We start from the raw sequence: 14,369 nt of genomic DNA on the forward strand, positions 1-14,369 counted from the left end.
CTTGATCCAAATCTGATTTGTCTATGTTAATAATGCTAATATTAAAAGATTAATCAGTATGATAAATACATCCTATTGAGAATAGAGCTAGGGGCTGTGATCCAGTATTTGAAAGGTTAACCTACTAGCATTCATTTCTGAATAAAACAATTGGCAGCGCACAAGCATGTTACAATTTCACATTCCACGTCAAACGATGATTATGTATTAAGTTTTATGCATTTTTATGAATTGTGACTGGCCATCAGAGGTGCTTTGAGTGGCGCCTCTGCCTGTCAGTGTAAATTCAGATAAAATCTGACAGACTACGGGCGATGAGAAGTCTGTGAGAGAAGCGCCATCTTCTGGGTCTACCCTATATTACAAGGAATGGGTGGAGTTTGATTAAAACATCGACACTCCCAGGAGAAGGAGGGGGCCTCTCTGGCGGCTGGAAGTTGGAAGGCAGCTGGCTGGAACTGGAATGGAACTGGGCTGGAAGCCGGCAGGTATTCGGCTGGCTTTCAGCTTGGATGGGAACTTTTAAACCGCTACTACTGTATATCCACTCAACTACACTCTGTGGACTACAGAAGGAAGCTGTTAGCAGCACACATTCACATACAATGTCCCCAAACACATGTCACTGAGACCCACATAGCTCTGTGACAAAAACCTCAAGCTTACACATGCACATATATAGCACGCTAACAGAAGGTCAGGCTGTTGTGTTAAGTATACTCCACATCAGAGTGCGAACCATACCGTGGGCTTAGGGGGAGCCGCTTTTTTGCATTTCCTATCTTTTTTCGGCAAGTAAGAACATGATGCCAGCTGATATTACAGCTTGCCCCACAGAACATAAGCGTACCAATACATAATGGTTAACAACTCTTATGCAACAATACATAACAGGTGCAAATGTCCCTTGCAAAAAAAATTTTTACCACTCTTTTTGCGAAGATCAACTTACATAGTTAATATTCCCCACATATCACACACGTACACAGCGATGCTTGCCATAGACAATATAATGAGCAATGATAGTTTCCCATATTGTAAATAGTTAAAGCAGGTCTTACCTTACCTTTTACGCATTTACTTCTTTTATTTTGTATTTAACGTAGATCTACAGGAAGTTTAACTTGGAGCGCCCCCACGCTTCAGTGGTCACAATAATTATAGCATCGATAGTCATACTTTAGGCTACAGTGAATTTGTGAGCAATCAGCATACATTTTATTGTCAGTATTATATAGCTCCCCCAACATTTCATAAATCCTGTTTCTATGGGAGCTCATGTTTCATTAAGGGGTGCTATAGCTCCCCCAGCTCCCCTGTGGTTCGCACCCTGCTCCACATATTCCAATTGATTCTCCTTAGGGATAAGATATGGATTCTGTGGTGACCTGTGTTTTTTTTTACTTTTTCTTTTTTAACAGTTGACAGACTGAAAATATTGGCATTGTCATCTTGTTTTGTTTTTTTTTTTCTAAGTGTTTGTTTTTTAGGAGGGGGGGGGTCCACTAGTAAACTGACCTCATTTTATGGGAACGTAAAGTACGTCTGATTCTGATGAGCTTTAGGCTTTGCTGAACAGAAAGTCGGCAATAGCTTCCCTTCTGCTCTCTCCTTCAACCTGCTCTTAAAGATACAATTTTTCTGACCGGAACCATCCATTAAAAGTTAACTTATGGCCTCTGTATGTCTTATGTAGTTTAAGTTAAATATTTTGGACAAAGGACATACACTAGACATCATAAGTTTCCAGCAGAGAAAAATGTAAAATCCAGTTATAGCAGCTGCTAACCACAGGACCAAAAAATGTCAAAGCCTCATCTTAATTCAGAAAGGGTCAAGTAAATTACAAACTATTGCAACATTTGCTTCTGAATGTAGTCTAATAAAGCCAGGACTTTGTGTTGTGCTCTCTAACATCCAGCTGTAACACACACCTTTAAATAGACTTTATTCATGCAGTGATCCCCACACCCTATGATAAGACCAAATCCTTTATCACATTCCTTAAAAAAAAAAAACATTCACAGATGACTGACAGAGTTTCTCGTGTTCTCCAGAAAAGAGCAAAGAATGAGTGATTATTCTTTTCATGGCAAATAAAATTTTGTTGGTTGAATTCTGTTATTTTTGCCAGTGATTTAAAACGTGCTGAAATCTGTATTAGTTCACCACAAGTATGCTGCTACACTTTTCCTGTTTTGGTGTTGAGAAATTGTTAGCCGTTGTGCCTTATAGTTAATTAGCCACATCTTGTAGTCATAGGGCTTACCATAAACAGTGAATTGTAATCTAATCAAATCAAAAGGTGCCTAGAGATTCCCACACCTATAATATAGTAGGGCTATCAAATTACTCTACAGCTGAAAAGATATTACACAGCACGCACAGTACTGCACCCAGATGATTTCAATAAAATCTAACAGAAATCAATCCAGACCTGAGGTAATGGTCTTCTTATATTTGCCTTCATTTTCACAGCCTGCTTTGCTGTGTGTTATTAAATTAGGCTAACCCATGGGTCTCCAATCTCCATTTTAGAATAAAGAGAATTAGACCCATTTTTATCCTCAGAGATGATGAAAACAAGCAATTATTCCATCACACTAAGTTCAGCTTGAAATTAGAGGACACGTCTATCTTTTAAAAAAAAAGAAAAAAAAAAAGAAAAACTAAGCAGGTGTATTGTTAAATCTATATTTAGATCATCACTGGGAGCAAGAGATTTATCTTCATGTTAGATTAAACCAAAAAGTGTCTGGGTAGGTTTAGCAAACACGGAGAAGTTGACCTTTTCGCAAACAATGATTCCATTTTTCATATTTGTACAATAGCTTGTAGTACTTTTTTTGTTGTTGTCAACATGCTGGCATTCATATAACAATAAGGACAGCCATACTATTGAGTTTTTCCTCTTTTTTATTTCCTCCTGTTAACATTTTGAGGAAGTCTGTTGGTGTTTATAAAAACATAAATACTTACCTGGCATTTTACCAGCACAGAGTGCAAGCAACTCTTTGGTTTTACTGGTTGTGTGTTTTTATGCATATCCTGAGCATTTGTGTCTCCAGGTAAGGTTGCAGCTGGACTGATCCCAGATACTGCCCAGCTGCAGGTTTGTGATTACATTATTTAACGGTGCAAGCCTTTGAGCACACTCTCAGAGGGAACCTGAACAAAGCAGAGGAAAATAAGACGGGAAAAGCAGAAGTTGCTCTGCAAGCACAGTGAAATATGGAAATTCCCCTGCTTGCAAACAAAAGAAAACGAGAAGTCGTGTCAATTTTCATGCAGTTTATACAATGGCTTGTTGAAAGTAATGCCTTAAGCCAGATATTAGCAGCAACGGTAGTCAAGGATTGTGTCATACACCTGGGTAAACATACACATCAAGCCCACAAATTTTAATCCCCCTACCCACCCCTGGCATTGAAGGTGCGTTTATAAATATAGATGAAAATGAACAAAACCCTAAACTTAGTATATCTTCTTACTATATTTGTTAAATATTCTTGTTAAGAATGGCACTCGTCTGTGGATAAAAAGGGAGAGCTGAAATATTGCTCCTCCTGTTACAAATATGTCTATCAACCCCTGTGTCACAAGAGACCTTGTCACCACCAAATGGCACTCTCCTGTTAATAGGGGTGCACACAGAAAAGGTCAACTCAGTTTATTGTTGGTGCTCCATACAGAGGGTTTGTGCTGCAGTGTATGCTCACGAGTGTCTATTGCATGTATGTCTCTATCATGTGTGCGCATGTATCACACACATGACAGAGATAACTTAAAGTCTCTTGTGAAAGAGAGAGCAAAAGGCCATGCTTCTGATTAACGATCACTTCACTGTCCTCGTCCACAGGCTGCTGTTTTCATCCCATTTGTGTTCGAACTCATTAAATGGAACACAAACACTTAATTACCAGCTGACACAAACACATTGTTAAAAACTGAAAGTTGTAGATGACTCTATGCTTAACACCATAATTTATAAAATCACCACCGTACTGTAAACAAATCATTAAACAGATCCAAAATCCTTTGGCTTAGGATCCTGATTACATAAGCTCCCTAAGGACAATAGCGTGTGTGTTTGTACACCAGTGATGAAAAGGGGAACACTGACCAAGCAGAAGCAGCTGATTATGGTTATAATACTTCTATCTCACACTTGAGTTAAAATAGGTCATACAGTATGCTGCACTGCTTGAGTAGCCAGATTATGCTTTTCGCACAAGACATGGGATGCACTTAGTTTACTGAGAACTAAAGTACTCCCAATAAAACTTCTATCTTAATTTAAACCTCATCACAGGATTATTGAAATTACAAAAAATTAAAAAAATATGAATATATCTTGTGTTCCTCCTATGAATTGGAGTTGAATTTGAATCATAAAATTCCACTGTAGTATGTAAGTCAGCACTGGAGTAGTTTACACTGCGGAGACACAAATCCACAGTGGAACATAATGAACTGCATTTGGGGTTTACTTTGGAGCTGCAGCATGACAGGGAGTATTAGTGTAACAAACAATACTGACATCGTTTTGCAAAGATGGATGTCTTTCATGGATTCTTAGTTCATTGTATCTAGCATCAATGTTTACCTTGCTAGTTCTTCACAACAGAGAATATCCATTAAAGCCCTTTTCTTTATCTAGAATGGCTGGCTGTTTGAAACTGAATCCCCAGAGCATTTGACAAAGTGAACCGTCTTGTATGTTACATTTGTACATTATGCATAGCTTTCCCTTATGCACTGCCTCTACTGTGCAGACAGTGAGTAGCAGAGCCAGTGCTGCTTTCTAGTGGCAAAGACAAAAAATTATCTGATGAACCTGAGATTCGATAATGTGCCATAATCCATGACAAAATGAAAAGGCATGCTAATATGAACGCTCAATTCCTCAAGAGCAGGCGTGAGCAGATCTCTGTTTTTTCTTTTACCTGTGTCATTTGATCATATGCAAGGTGTGTGTTAATCAGGTTGTTTCATTTTCTCTGTCCAACATGCTCTGGATGTCTTAGTGATGAGGAAGCTGCCTACGCTGATTTCTATCCCATCATCCCTGCTAATCTGATGTCTGTCAAAGAGCTACTTAACATAAGTAGCCTCCCCCGCCACAGGACATGGTAAGACAATATATTCATGTCTGTTGATGATTTTCTGAACCACCAGCCAGTATAAGTGAGTAATAGTGAAACAAATAGACAGGGAGCGCATATGTCATTTAAAAAAAATCAAACTTCCAGCTGCAGCTTTTGACTAAAAGGGAGACCATTTCAATTTTCATGTTGGATGAATTTTTTGTGGGCATGAAAAGAAAACAACTGTGAGTGTCCCCCTCTCATACTGAACCAAAGACTGTCAGCAGGCCTCCACTTTTCTCTTGATGACTTCCTTCCTAGATGATCTGTGCATGTCATAAAACTCTGCCTCTCCACAAGAACTCACCAACCACATCCTCTCTCTCCATTTTATTTGAAAAAGAAGAGAGGGGAAAGTTCCATTGATGATTTTCCTGCAACCTAATACAGAACAAGTGTTTTTATAGCAGTAAAAAGTCCCATTATAGAACTGAAATCAGGGCTTTTTCCTTCACATCCAACTGTCTGAAAGGCCAGCTGGGTCCCTTCATTCACTGTCTTACAGATGTCACAAAGCCAATAAGCCACAATCATTCAACTGAGTCATACATCCGAAGCTTTTTATTTGTTTTTGTACAGAAGAAGAGGAAATAGGAGCATCTTCTGACTGGAAACAAGTGCAGGCCCAAATATATGTTGGTTAATTAGAATTAGCTGCTTTCTTGTCATATGAAGCAGATAACCGATTTAATTTTTGGTTTGAACTGATAAAACATTATTAAAAGTCTGTCCTTTCAAAACAGTGAAAATTACCTCCAAGCACCAGTGATGGCATACTTTGCTTTTGAGGAGTACAGATCAGATAGATATCTCCTACATTAGTAAGAAGGTATACATCTGTAACAGAATAGTTCTGGTGCCATTTACAAGCATGCTGTCTCAGCTTATTACTATTGTTCTAAGACTAGGCCCTAATCAGACTCATTGGCTCATGCGGTGCCATTTTCAATCAAACCCTAACGACCTAGGAATATCAGAAGAAAAGAATGGGGTTAAACACCATGCCATAGAAAATGGGAAGACAAGATTAACTGGTATAAATGGCTAAGGTTTTGCTGAGAAAAAGGTCCAGTGTGAAGAATGTAGGGACATCTAGCATATTAACTGTAAATTTCTACCATTTGAAATCTAGTCATCTACTACCAAACTATGGTGACTGTGACCAAGTTTGGAGGGACTGCTCTAAAACAAAGGTCTGGCTGATCCTTCTGAGCTGATTTAACAGCATAATGGCAAAACATGGCAGAGGAAAAGGGAGGGCAACCTTCATAATTTCAGGATTTAAAGATCTCATTTTAAGTAAATAAAGACAATAATCCATGCTCTTACATAAGTCCACAATAAAATAATTTGGTAATGAATATTATATTGTGTGTCTAATAGACTATCTTTAAAGTTTTACACTGCAAGTTTAAAATAAGGGGATGCAAAAAATGTAAAATATGTATTATGTTATTATCAATGTGTTATACGAGTATGGTAAAGACAACCACAAAGACACTTTAACTTGAAATAGTACAAGCAAAAGTGCATTGATGCCATCATTTTGACATTGCAATATTCAGCAATATTGCATATTGCTTGTTATCATCCAGTCACCTTTGTTCCTTTACCAAGCATTCCATATATTTTTCCTCCAAAAGTACATAACAGAAAATAGGATCAGATGAAATTCAACAGAATGTCTTTTTGTACTCAAGAGTTCAGCTAATTTACTTTTGATCAGCTAATTTACTTTTGATCATTAAGGTATTTTTGTAATAAATTAGGTCCCGTCATCTACTTTCATTTTGCCTGTCAATCATAACTTATTTCCTCAAGTAGGTAAATGGACACTAAATGTAACACAAATAGGAAATTTATCATTTTTTACAGCACACAAAATGCTCAGCGATCTTATCAGCTACCACTGAAATTGCTCAAGTTAAAAGGGTCACCTTGGTTATTTTAAGTGTCACAACAAAGTGTCTTAGGAAGAACTCTGGAAAGATGAAACGGTCAACCGAAATTTTGGCTTCAATATGCAAGACAGACCTTAAGCCAGAACTTAGGTTAGTTTGCCCAGCACATGCTCAATGGGTTAAAGAAAATGTTTAAGGACATACAAATAAATAAAAATAAATAAATTGGATTAAATACGTGAGGTCACTCCTTACTTCCTTAGTGTTTTAAGAATGTGTTGCTAGGATTACTGTTCACTTGTCAGAAAGAGGATGTCATATCTAAAAATAAGTCCCAGAATAAAGAGGCTTAGGTCACAGAGAACAGAAGCCTGGAGATACTTGCCTCAAGTGTCTTTATTTGCTTTACCAAAATCCCTCTTCTGCTGTAAAGGCACCTTGTCCTGTCTGGGTCACATGCTGTCTGTGTCGGGATTCAATAGTACTCTCATATATGGAGGCTTAGCAGCAGCGTCTTTATAGTCCTCTAATTCTTCCAGAATATAATTAGACTTGTGCCAAAAAGGATGTTACATCTCAAGTGTGTGTGGACTTCATTATCAATGCTAAAAATGAGACGTTTTTTTCTTTTGTTCTTTAAGCCAGAAAGGGTAGCTTTGTCTGGCAAATGGCTGACAAAAGTTACAGATGGAGGTCACAATGAGTTTTAAAGAAGATTAGTAACACTAGAAGACATAACTGTCAAGGAAGTAGAGTGAAAATAGGGAGATTAAGCCATGCCCTCTTGAAAGGCAAAACTATTATTGGCCCTCAGCTGCACTGATCTGACCCTGTCAGCTTAGCATCCCTGTGGGTGCCCTCTTCCATGCCAGCAACATAACCCTCAATCTCATCCGTGTACAACTCATCTGTCTTCTCTCACCTTCAGACTGTTTTCACCAAATAAATTCTTCTTCTCCTTCCTGAATTAGCAGGTTAATGTCCATTCCGATTTCTCTACCAAGCCTTCACAAATCGTTTGCTCCTCTGATGTGCTGATGAAAATGGTGTAAATGGATTCTTTAGAATGAACGCTGAACACAGAAAGAATGGAAGATGAAGCTGAAAGCTCTAGGATTGGCCTCAGCTTGACAAGATGGAAGATGGAGAAATTTGTTTAGATTTCTCTGGACAAGAATGTGCTAGGTCTTTGTGTGCTGCTGAGCTTGGCTCCAATCACATTAAAATCTAATTCAAAATGCACATTCTGCCATTTACCTTTGTGTATTGGAACAAGAAATTCTGTCAATTTGCTAATGTAAGTCTGGTTTGTGTTGCATCAACAAGCAGCATTAAAATTTCCATTTGGAGCAATAATTAAGTCATAAACCCTCTCACACTCCAAGATGACATGAAGAGATCTCGTGGTTCATCCCCTCAAGGCACGAAGTCTCAGGGCCCATCAAGATTAAAAACACTGACACACACTAAATTAGCCAGGGGCATCACAAGTTAAAACCATGTTTTGGGGCACCTGGGATTTCATAAGCATCCATGCATGTGTATTTATTTGCATATTCAGTCATCCAGCTTGTGCATTTTATAGAATAGTTAAAACCATTGGGCGTGCGTTCATGCTCCAGTGGCCTTCCAGGCAAAAATGAGTGTTTGTATGAATACAGACGACTGTTTCCCTTCTGGCACTGTGTATCTATGTGTGTGTGAAATATGTTCTCAAATAATTAAGCCCCGGGGACTGCCAATCAAAGGATGGAAAAGGATACACACCCCTCTGGTGATGAGAGGATTATTAAAACGTTGCCTTTAAATTGCAGGCAAAATCTATGATCATGTGAGTTAGTGTGTGTACACTTCCATGCATATAGATGAATTACATGTACACAGGAGCTGTTCAATGCTCGATATTCACAGCTACAACAAGTTATTCTCAGGCGTATAAATTACCCTGGGGCTCCACTGATCTTTTTAAGGGCTGTTCTTTGTTTAGCTGCCTTCACAATGAACTCAGAGCACATGTGTAGGTGCAACAGAGCTTGTGCTGATTCACTGCAGAGCGATAAGCCTCAACTCTCTATTTCAAACTGTAACAATAGGTGCCATATTTACAATAAGTGATCAATTGGGACAATTGCCATAGTATAATTTGCACTGGCCCCTGATTATGTGACAAGGTTGATGGACAAAAATGTGACTGTACACACATCTTCAGTGCAAGTATGCTACAGTTTAACTCCTGCTGAATGAGATGTTTGAACTCCTCTGGACTTTTATTCATTTGCTGTTATCAAATAATGGAATTTTATCACATGAAAGAAATCATTAGGCTCATTTTCTTTTATCCAAAGCAACTTAAACGTGAACAACAAATTAGCAAGCAATGGATATTTCAATATGTGAGGAAAATTGAAGATTAAAATGGCAATCCTGTTGTCGAAGTGCAATCCGTCTACGTCCTGAGTTACAGCGGCCTCATTAAAGATTGGCTCCCTGTATAAACAGCATGCCGACAAAACCCAAAAGCTGGTTACCTTGCCAAAAAAGGAAACATACAACATGCATCCTCTGACTGCACAGAGAAGCACAACTACCTGAAATCTCCATGACAACCAGCTTCATGAAAAGTCAAAGAAGTCAAGGGTGGCTCACAGCTGGCAACACAGCATCACTTTTACCTGTCTACACCGAAAGAATTCCTGGAGAGGTGAAAATCATAATGTCAGAGATTTTTGGGTAGCTCTGTCACATCTTGTCACTGTGATGTGAAGCTGCAGTGGCAGCCAGGCTTTATTTTCCACTCATAGAGGACCAACCTCTCAAAACCCTTGTGCATGAGTGAGAATGATGCCAAATATCATAAATTTTACATTTTCTTGTAAAATGAACTGGAACAAAGTGAAACATTTACAACATTAACATGCAAAGAAAACTAAGGTCAGCCGCTGCTGCAATAAACAATACACTGAATTCTGCATCTCATGTCTCTTCCACTAATGGAAGCTGGGTGTTTTCAGATCCTGCAGTCAATTTTAAAATAACTACAAATGCTTTCTGTCTGACTGGATGAAAATGTTTTTTCATATCTAAAATCAAACTATATTTCTGACAAACCATTGTGAATACTGGCTTAGTTGCTACAACTGCCAAGCAGTATTGCTGTTTTGCTGTAAAGACCGTCAGCAAAACTCCAGCAGCTTTGATTATCTTGATTCTTATTGCAAAGGTTATTAACCCCCCAGATGATTCTCTGTCAGGTACAGTATATTATGGTGAAGATTCCCAAGAGACCAGTTTTCAAATGCTTTTTCTACATACTTTTCTATCAGGGAAATCCTGCAAGAAACTATGGCTTCTGACGAGGAGTACTACAGAGAAAAGTGGACACTATTTGGAAATGAGACTGAAAAGCTAGAGAAAGATGTCATAAGGAACCAGCATGTCTTACGCACTCGCGCTGACAAAATGGCATTTCGAAAACAGGTACAGTTAAGCATTTGTCTCAGAAGGTGGCCTTATTTTATAACAAAAAAAAGAAAAAAGAAAATTATATGGACAATATTATTTAATCAACTACATGGTTAGGTGTGACCAATGCTTTAAAAAGATGTCCCTCCAATAAATAACTGCTGCCTATTCAGATTACTGTCCAGAGAAGCAGCTTACCAAAAAATAACTGATAAATATTTATTAAAAAAAATAAATAAATAAAAATAATAATTTACTTCCTCTGCAAAATCTGTTTGTTACTTTAAAAGTCTAATGTTATCAATGTGTGTTTCAGGCAGAAAAGAAGGCATCCGCCCACATGAAGTTTCTGGAGCAACTGAGTCAGAAGGCTCCAGACTTCCCAATCCCTCTGAGGGCCCATACTGTCTGGGAGGGAATGACAGTGAAACTCTCCTGCACTGTCCAAGGCTGTCCACCCCCAAAGGTTACATGGTATGAATGCATACTATTCCAATACAATGGTATTCACTGATCTATTATATTATTATTAAATTCAGTTGCTTAGATCAGCTGAAGTGAGTGAACACCACCACCACTACTAATAATAATAATAAAGTTCAAAGTCTGAGTCACTAGCAAAGAAAAGAGTCATGACACTATTATTCTGAAACCTGAGCTGAATATCACACTCTGCATTAATATGAAATCACCTGTGTAAATTCAGGCAGGGTGCCACATTGTTGACCTTGACACTTGAGCTGCTGTGAGACTAGCTGATGAAAGGACTGACTGTGCTCAGTATTCATGAGCCCTGATATCCAGATAACCTGTGGCCCACGAGTTTCACTACCCCATATGGGACCTATCAAGCCCAATGAGCTGTAAAGGGCTGCTATCAACAATACTCAGCACAAGACAGAATGAGAGATCAAAGGGCCCTTCTGGCTTGTACATTTAGAAAGTTGTGCATGAGTAGCCAGAAAGCAGGAGCATAAAACACCAAAGTGCATCCTGTTACTCGCTTGTTTGAATATTTTTTAAACAATTAATCTACTCATTCCTCAGGTATAAGAACGGTGAACCACTGATAATGTCTTGCCGACCATGGAATTACAGTCTTCAACAAAATTTTGGACTGAACTCACTTGAGATCAGGAGGTGGGTCACTAGCTCACATTTCTAATTAGGACAGAAAATCTTTATGCAGAAAACTGAATCTAAATCAAAATTAGACAAGGGATGTGTGGTTGCAATAACTGAAAGAGCTCCTAGGCTAAGATATTGTGAAACATAAAAGTCGAACTGAAAAATACATGCTTTCACTGTTTTATAAGTTTGAGTTGAATCTAACAATAAAGTCAATCAAGGCATTGCATTTTTTTTCCATGTTGTTTTGGGGATAATTTTTCAATCTGTTGCAGCTAGAGGAACAACAAGGAATCAAAACTGAAGCCAAACTTTACCTTTCACTAACAATTAAATGATATTCTATATCCTCCATAAAAGGTGCTGTCCTGATGATGCTGGCGAGTATAAAGTGGTGGCCAGGAATTCCCTGGGTGAAGCTATGACCTTTGGAACACTTGTGGTAAACTGTGAGTTGTTTCCGGTTTCATGTATGCTCTATTTAGCTAAATAGTCATTACAAAACAATAATGGATCACAATGAAACTCTTAGGACTAAAGGGTCAAGCTTCAGGCTTTATACTGGTGTTAAGTCACTGACCGACTGGTTTATCAGGGGAATAAATGTGACTGGCTGCAAGTTTATGGAAAACATGACAGACAAATGTGGTGAACATGCATTTTTTCACCAAAAATATATGCAATGGCCAATATCAACAATTGCACAAATGTCCATCTGAAAAAACATACTCTACACACTTCTTCAGCTATTATCCATTGATAACACTGCCTCCTAGTGGCTATGTAGTACAAGTAAAAGGTCCATAAATAAATAAATAAATAGGTCATGTTTGCATCTTTTCTAAACATAAAAAAACTTTAGGACATCAGTTTGGCAAAACGGATAAACTGCAAGAATAGCAAAAGAAAGCATAACCGTTTCGAAAAGCAGCCATTAGGAAGGAACTGTAAACAGAAATTTACTCAGCCACATTACACCTGATCAAGGGTTTATACTGAGTACTTACCACCTGTGATTTTTGGAGGAAAGTAATAAGCAGCTTTAGTGACACTATGCAAGTTTCCCAGAAGCTCATGGCTATTACCAAAAGCACTTGAACCCCGAGGGACAAAAATATTTGTGCTTGAGTGTTTTATCCGCTTATGCCAAAACTCTATTTAATTGCACAAATTATTCTCTTTTTGCATACAGTGTGTTCTAAAAAGGCATTGATATATTTTTTAAACAGCAAAATCACATTGAACCAGATACCTAAGCCACAGAAAATAAAATAAAGCTTAAACAGGATTTTTTTTCAAGTAAAGAAAGCAAAAGAGGGGGAATAAATAAATAAATGTTTGAATCGCCAACCCAATATCAACAACTGGGGTTTAAAAAAAAAGATATATTGATCAAAATCCAGCTCCAGATTTCTAAGATGGAATGATCCGTTTACACTGGGTTTTACTAAGTAAACTAACTGACTTACTATTGGCTGAGACTTGGCAGACGTTGTCATTATTAGAACCTCTGCAGGCGAAATCCGTGGGCCAGTAGCGTGATCTCCAATATGCTTGTGAGGCGCGTGGGTCCTGCTTGCACAACATCCTCTACAAACAACATACAGCACCTCATATTACATACAATATTAATTTCACCTTTGTTGACATTAATAAGAGGCTACATTCAGTCACCATTCATCCTGAACACTGTTATGTCTACGCACGTTCAATTTTTACGCTTTCAGTCATGCGTGGCATCGAGGAGTTATCAATGGTTGACTATTTTATTTTATTTTATTTTATTTTATTTATACTCTCATTTTGGTCACAGCAGTTTGCTTGTTTTTCTTTATAACTTAAGTCGACTTTAGAATACGACAAAAACAGAGAGAATAGCAGCGGAAAGAGTTAAATAACTTACCAAGACACTTTTTGTAGTAAACTAATTAGCATTCCGCAGCTGGGTCTCCTGTCGACACAATTTAGAGAAGACCCGCCCCCTTTCTTTGCAGGCGATTTGGCTGTTGCTAGGCAACTAGAGATACAATTAGTTCAAGCTAGCTTGTCCTTGACACATCTTTCCTGTGTTTGTTTGTTTGTTTGTTTTTATGTTTTGTTTTCTTTACAGTTTGGGCATTTTATCAATCTTTGTTCTATTTGCTCATTGGTCTACTCTAGTCTATGCAAAATTAAACTAATTTAATCAACTATGAAAGGGACATTTTAGTGAGCATTTTAATCAATTTTGGATCACAAGCATTTGCTTCACTCTTGGGCGGACATCATTTAGGCCACATTTAATCTTACATTTCTTTCACCTTTCTATTACTATCAATTTTTGAAATGGCTTAAGAAACAGCATCAGTATATGCTTATTTCTTTCTTTTTTTAAAAAAAACTCTTTCTGCTTGACCTCTGTAATTTAAATGGGTTTAAATAGATTGAAAAGTTAGTATATATATATATATGCCATGATCTGATTACACTGAAGCATGAATGTTGTTCTTCACTTGCAAGTTGCTTTGAATTAAAGTACCTTTTAAATGACTCAATGTACTTTCTATCATCTGGTCTCAGCTTATCCTTTTATAAGGCAAGTTCCTAATATTCAGATTTCTTAGATAAAATGTATGTAATAGAGCCAGCATTAGATTAAAGCTATCAGAAAAAAAAATCTAGTTGTAGCAGTCATTTATAAATAAATGAGACACTCATGTAATGATGAGCAATACTGTTGCACAATATGCTC

At 37.8% G+C, this 14,369-nt stretch overlaps 1 protein-coding gene across 1 annotated transcript in view; it reads left to right on the forward strand.

Moving 5' to 3' along the window:
* The window catches only part of myom3 (myomesin 3), a 62,365-nt gene that overhangs the window by 6,290 nt on the left and 41,706 nt on the right, over positions 1 to 14,369 (forward strand). Inside the window, exons 2-6 of the mRNA XM_041988499.1 lie at positions 5,028 to 5,132; positions 10,372 to 10,525; positions 10,827 to 10,984; positions 11,558 to 11,650; positions 11,999 to 12,087. Of these exons, the coding sequence (XP_041844433.1) occupies positions 5,028 to 5,132; positions 10,372 to 10,525; positions 10,827 to 10,984; positions 11,558 to 11,650; positions 11,999 to 12,087 (599 nt within the window). The remainder of the gene's footprint in view (positions 1 to 5,027; positions 5,133 to 10,371; positions 10,526 to 10,826; positions 10,985 to 11,557; positions 11,651 to 11,998; positions 12,088 to 14,369) is intronic.

The sequence above is a fragment of the Melanotaenia boesemani genome, chromosome 6, assembly GCF_017639745.1.
Source record: "Melanotaenia boesemani isolate fMelBoe1 chromosome 6, fMelBoe1.pri, whole genome shotgun sequence".
In the NCBI taxonomy this organism is placed as follows: Eukaryota; Metazoa; Chordata; class Actinopteri; order Atheriniformes; family Melanotaeniidae; genus Melanotaenia; species Melanotaenia boesemani.